General features: G+C 47.1%; 1 protein-coding gene across 3 annotated transcripts in view; it reads left to right on the forward strand.

Annotated features, from left to right (window-relative positions):
* LOC135243324 (synaptic vesicle membrane protein VAT-1 homolog) overlaps positions 1-6,443 on the forward strand; it is a 57,843-nt gene that overhangs the window by 24,598 nt on the left and 26,802 nt on the right. The window contains exons 3-4 of one of the 3 annotated variants that reach the window (XM_064315067.1): positions 4,190-4,360; positions 6,028-6,117. The exons of the other annotated variants lie outside the window; for them this stretch is intronic. Coding sequence (XP_064171137.1) covers positions 4,190-4,360; positions 6,028-6,117 — 261 coding nt within the window. The remainder of the gene's footprint in view (positions 1-4,189; positions 4,361-6,027; positions 6,118-6,443) is intronic. 3 annotated transcript variants of the gene reach the window in all.

Raw genomic sequence — 6,443 nt, forward strand, 5'->3', positions numbered from 1 at the left:
ACACACACACGACACACACACACGCCACACACGCACACAATGCACACACAACGCACACGCACACGCACACACACACACACACGCACACACCACACACTGCACCAGCACACACACACACACACACACACTCACACACCCACACACATAACACACCAACGCATTCATCACCAACCAACTCATCACAGTCTACACAACACGGCACTCAGCACGAGCAGCACCCCACTCACTGACGTCCACAACACCGTTCCTGCATCCACTCACACACACACACTCACGCACACACACACACTCACACACGCACACACACACGCACACACACACACGCGCACGCATACACGCGTGCACACACACACACACACGCACATGCACACACGTACACACGCACACACACGCACACAAATGCACACACATACGCACACGCACACGCACACACACACACACACACACCCGCACACACACACATGTACACACATGCACACACACACACACACACACACTCACACACCCACACACATAAGCATGCACCGAGATGCGCATGGTCAGTCACCCATGAATCCTTAGACTTCAGTGCATTCAGTTTCCCTCCAAAAGTCCCTGGCACTCGAGCACGAGCACGTCAGCCCCACGTCACCTGACTGTCCCGATGAACTGTGGGTGTGGATTGGCCCAGGTTCCGCTGCATTCCGCAGAGTTCCGCCCCAGCTTGGCAGGTCACGCTGATACAAATTCAGGGCCAAACAGTCCTGGAGAAAGGAAACAGGGAGTCTGCTGTCAGAGTCGTTCGACTTTTCAGTGGGTTATCTTCGGGAAACCTGATTGGCCATGAAAATTAGTAAACAAGATTTAAAAATCCAAGGTATTAGTAACCCATTCAATGACAACCAAAGCAGGCATTGACTCTCTACAATAATTTTAATGGCTCTGTGTCTTGGTGTTTGAGTGAGTCATTAGGGGATTACTTGCGGAGCTCATCTGTGGAAATCACCAGTGCAGAAATGAGAGCTTCTGCTTAAGGAGCACATCCCAATAGGAGCACATCTCCATAGGAGCACATCCCCATGAGCACATCCTCATAGGAGCACATCTCCATAGGAACACATCCCCATGAGCACATCCTCATAGGAGCACATCCCCATAGGAGCACATCCTCATAGGAGCACATCCCCATGGGCACGTCCCCATAGGAGCACATATAACATGTCCCCATAGGAGCACATCCCCATGAGCACGTCCCCATAGGAGCACATCCCCATGAGCACATCCTCATAGGAGCACATCCCCATAGGAACACATCCCCATGAGCACATCCCCATGAGCACGTCCCCATAGGAGCACATCCCCATAGGAACACATTCCCATGACCACATCCCCAAAGGAAAGAAATAATGATGAAGAGAAAAAAAAATTACTTTCCTCTTTCGTGAAGGGGAACTTTTTTTTACTGTGCTTTGCCAATGGTTTTATTTGTCATGTCAATAAAGATCTATTTTATTTTTATTTCAGAGGGAGAGCGAGTGAGTGAGTGACGTAGCGATGGACATTGATGTGTGGTGAAGGAAGAGAGCGAGCGAGTGATAGAGAGTGTGACGATGGGAAGGGGAGAGAGATGGGATGTCGAGGCTGAAACTGAATTAGTGTGCATATTCGTGGAGATTAGCGGAATTCTGTGTCAGTGTGACCCACTGCAGTGGGGGGGGGGGGTCATGTGACCCTCATCCCAAAGGAAATGCAGGTTTTCAGACTCTCAACCAGAGCCAGAGGACTTAAACTTGCCCATTCTGACAGCTCATAACAAGTGAACATCCAGCAATCAAGCCAAATACTAATGGCTTCAGACATATATATACATGCATACATTTACAGACACAATGCCACACAGTGCCACACAGTGTCCGTGCCCTCCTCCGTGGTGACATCATTACAAAGTGGGAGCATTCCTCATCTGTGGCTTTGGGGCCCCAGGTTTGTGATCGGCCCCTGTTGCATCCTCAACTCAAGGCAGCGTAATCCACTTAAACAGAGTAGCAGGCCCCGCCCCCCATACCCTTCCCTTTGGTCTCCATGGCAGCACAAGGAGAGACCGAACTGTGGAAGTCTTATGAAACAACGCGCTCCCAATGCACAGGTATCGCATGCCGCAGAAAGTGCTGGATGTTTTTAGCACTGCTTCGTATTACTATTGTCATGGGTGGGAGAGGGAGGAACCCATCACATCTCTTGGGATTCAGGTCAGGTCTCTCCCGCTTGCGGCTGTGAGCGTCTGCCTTGGTCTCCTCCCTCACTGGGACGAGGCCCGTGAAAGGGCTGCGTTTGGATGGGTAGTGTGAGAAGGGCTGTGGCAGGTCATTCAGCTCTGGGACTGCGTACAATGCGGTCAGAGACAGTCTCATTCCTACCAAGCTGGTCGTTAAACTAGGCCCTAGACTTGTTCTAGATTCCTTCCTGTGTCCCAGCCACTGGTTTATAAGAAATTTAACAAAACCTGATTTAGTTAAGTGTGTGTGTTTACGCCACTTTACTGTTTGAGCTCTCCTTCAGAATCTTAGCACCTAATGCTAGTGTTGCTTTGACTGTAATCCTGTAATTACCCATAAGCCCTGGCGTGATAGATACTGTAACGGGGGACAGAAAGGCTCCAGGCCCCAGCATGGAATGTTATGCAGTCATGGCCTCCGATCTTGAACTCCAGTCACATGGCAGCTGCTCCGGATTTTTGGATTATCGACCAAACAATGTAGCTGTCATGGGAGGTGATTCTGTGAGAATGGCTGTGTTGAAGTGCTAATTAGATTCTCAGGGGAAGGCAATGCAAGTTCCCCTGCAGAAGTGCCTATTTAATAAACAGAACTGTCCAGCAAGAGACAGTGGTGACTTTCTTATTCTGTAATAGGTACACGTGTGTGCGCGTGCGTGCGGGTGTATTTGTTTATTTGTGTCAGTGTCTTTTGGTCCCTCATTCTTGTCGGTGTTCAATTGTATAATTCTCCTGACTGGATACCCTAGAAATGTGATTGTCTGAAAAGCATATGAGGGTGATTGTATTATTCCATTGCAGGCATATATTCTTATGATGGGATACAGGGTCATTTGTCTTTCCTCAGCTGACCTGAATTCAGGGGAAGTTCTCTGTCCCACATAGCTACTGCATTTATCAATCTGCACAATCAGATTCAATCAGAATTTTTTTCCCTTTAGAATCTTCATTCTTTCTGTTTGTTTTTGTGTTCGTGTCCATCCATCTTTTCCAGAACACATCATTATCTTCCTGTTTCTCCTATAATATGGCTTCCAGTCTACCTTTTTCATGCTCACTGGCTGTCAGCGTTTGCATCTAAAATCTTTCTGGCAGTTTGCGTTCAAACCCTCTCAATCTTCCTGAGAGTGAGTGTTCATTTCCTGTATTCTGTCTGAGTCATTTTGCTTTCATTACTGTGTCTACAGTGTAAGGCAGTATAAATAATTAAAATAAGCAAGGTGAATACTGAGACCTTCCCTCTCCTTACACTGAGTTCACTCCTCTTTCTCTATTTCTCACTTTATAAATCAGTGTTCACTTCCCTTGTTTTGAGTTTCAGTATTTACTTTCTCTGTTTTGAGTCTCAGTGTTCACTTCCCTTGTTTTGTGTTTCAGTGTTGACTTTGCTTTTTTGAGTCTCAGTGTTCATTTCCCTTGTTTTGAGTCTCAGTGTTTACTTCCCTTGTTTTGAGTCTCAGTGTTTACTTCCCTTGTTTTGAGTCTCAGTGTTCATTTCCCTTGTTTTGAGTCTCAGTGCTCACTTCCCTTTTTTTGAGTTTCAGTGCTCACTTCCCTTGTTTTGAGTCTCAGTGTTCACTTCCCTTGTTTTGAGTTTCAGTGTTCACTGAGTCTCAGTGTTCATTTCCCTTGTTTTGAGTCTCAGTGTTAATTTCCCTTGTTTTGAGTCTCAGTGTTCATTTCCCTTGTTTTGAGTCTCAGTGTTCATTTCCCTTGTTTTGAGTCTCAGTGTTCATTTCCCTTGTTTTGAGTGTCAGTGTTCATTTCCCTTGTTTTGAGTCTCAGTGTTCACTTCCCTTGTTTTGAGTTTCAGTGTTCACTGAGTCTCAGTGCTCACTTACCTTTTTTGAGTCTCAGTGCTCACTTCCCTTGTTTTGAGTCTCAGTGCTCACTTCCCAGTTCTCAGCTCTCCCCCTCTCCGCTCTCCCTCTGCAGGCGGCGTGGGCATCGCAGCCACCCAGCTGTGCCACGCGGTGCAGGACGTGACTGTGTTTGGCACGGCGTCTGCCAGCAAGCACGAGGCCATCAGTGAGGGAGGGGTCACGCACCCCATCGACTACCGCACACGGGACTACGTGGACGAGATCCGAAAAATCAGCCCCAAAGGTGAGGGCGGGCCATTTTCAAGCGACACGCTTTTATTATAAAACGCATACACTGTATATGATCGCCAGAAACTGAAGGTGACACTGGCAGCTGCTGAGCCTCAAACACAGAATGGATTACTGAAGCAGTTTTACACATGCAGTTAGTAAAAGCTGGTATTAGTCTACAGAAGTCTATGTCATGAATATAAAGGAAATTACTGCGAACTGGAGGATCTTTTAAGTCTGAATCATGAACAAACTGGTGTATTTAACCTTTTCTGTTTGATTGTTTCATTTCTATATTCTGTCTTTTTTCCACCTAGAATAGAATTCTGTGCAAGTGTGAATAGTTTGTGACTTCGCAGGAAGAGGTATGCTACATTGAGAGTCAGGTGGGGTGTTTAGGATTTGGGAAAACAATGATGATAATTATAAATAAATAAATGAGTGGGCTCTGAGGAGGGGAGGGAGGCCTTCCTGGGGTGGCGGGGGGGGGGTTGTCGGGGTGGCTGCTGGGGGGGCAGACACTGAAACAGTTGGTTGTTTGTTTATGGAAAATATTGTTGGTATTAATGAATTAGTCATTATGCTAAGGAGGTCCTCCATAGAGAGGGTATTTGAAGTGTATTTGCAGAAAATAAATAATTTGTAGAAATGAAATAATTATGACATAATTAGAATTTTGACTTGTGTTTCTTCAGTCTTATCGTTCAGAAACCAACATTTTTTATGCTGTGAGATCCTGAGCTTCATCCCCTGTTAATCTTCAAAGGAGGGAAATCAATTTTCCAAAGGACTGTGTACTGAACCCTGTGTCTTCAGGATTTATCTGCCTTTTGATGCAAACGTATTTCCAAGTGTGAAACAACCCTGAGCCTGTAAATCTGTGTGTCTGAGCTGGATGTGATTACGTTTCGGAGACTGAGCTGGGAGCTCCCTCTGCCAGAGGGCTCTGTTGCTAAAACAGAATCTCTAACTCAAACAAAAGCTCGGCGAAGAAGTGCTGAGGTCTTTTGATCAATGAGCTGCAGACAGCTGGGTATTGGGGCTCTGCTTCGGTCGTCCTGATTGGTTAAAACCTCGGTTGACCTCTTTACTTCTGCGGGTACAATTAAATCCTCAAATTTGAACAGGTTTTTAAAATATATCTTAATTATCTTTAAGTGGAAAGGGGTAGAAATTTGCTTCTCTCCCTCTGTCTATTTTGTATCTATTTTGTCTGTTTTACCCGGTACTTTAATGCCTCAGACTGTAACCTGCCCATTGGGTTTGGCCCATTTGATTATTTGCTCCATTACATTTCTGTTACCGTTCATTTATCTCTTCTCCTGACACCAGGCCGGCCAGTGGAGGATGGGCTCCATCTCTAGCTTTGTGCCTCCAGTGGAGGATGGGCTCCATCTTTCTTGCTGGTTTTTTGGGGTCCCAGGCTGGTTTTTCTTTCTTCTGTTTTTTTTTTTTTTTTTCTGTATAGCATCTTCGTGACCGTGTCTCTCCAAAAGAGCTACACAATAAAATAATTAAATGAATTAAATATATTGCTCTCCCTCTATCTCTCTCTCTCTTTCTCTCTCTCTCTCTCTGTCTGTTTCTCTCCCTCTCTCTCTCCCTCCCTCCCTCCCTCTCTCTCTCTCTCTCTCTCTCTCTCTCCCTCCCTCTCTCTCTCTCTCTCTGTCTCTATCTCAGGTTTGGACATTGTGCTGGATCCGTTGGGAGGCTCTGACACACAGAAGGGCTTTAACCTGCTGAAACCCATGGGCAAGCTCATCACTTACGGTGAGACACCGAGGACAGGACCACTGTTCTGCAGAATCTACCCTGCTGCATCTCCCCCTCTACATCTCCCCCCGCTGCATCTGCCCCACTGCATCTGCCCCCACTGTATCTGCCCCTGCTACATCTCCCCCCGCTGCATCTGCCCCCCCCCGCATCTGCCCCTGCTACATCTGCCCCCTCTGAATCTGCCTCACTGCATCTGCCCCCGCTGCATCTGCCCCTGCTGCATCTGCCCCACTACATCTGCCCCCGCTGCATCTGCCCCCGCTGCATCTGCCCCACTGCATCTGCCCCGGCTGCATCTGCCCCCGCTGCATCTGCCCCAC

This window comes from Anguilla rostrata, chromosome 17, assembly GCF_018555375.3.
Source record: "Anguilla rostrata isolate EN2019 chromosome 17, ASM1855537v3, whole genome shotgun sequence".
NCBI lineage: Eukaryota > Metazoa > Chordata > Actinopteri > Anguilliformes > Anguillidae > Anguilla > Anguilla rostrata.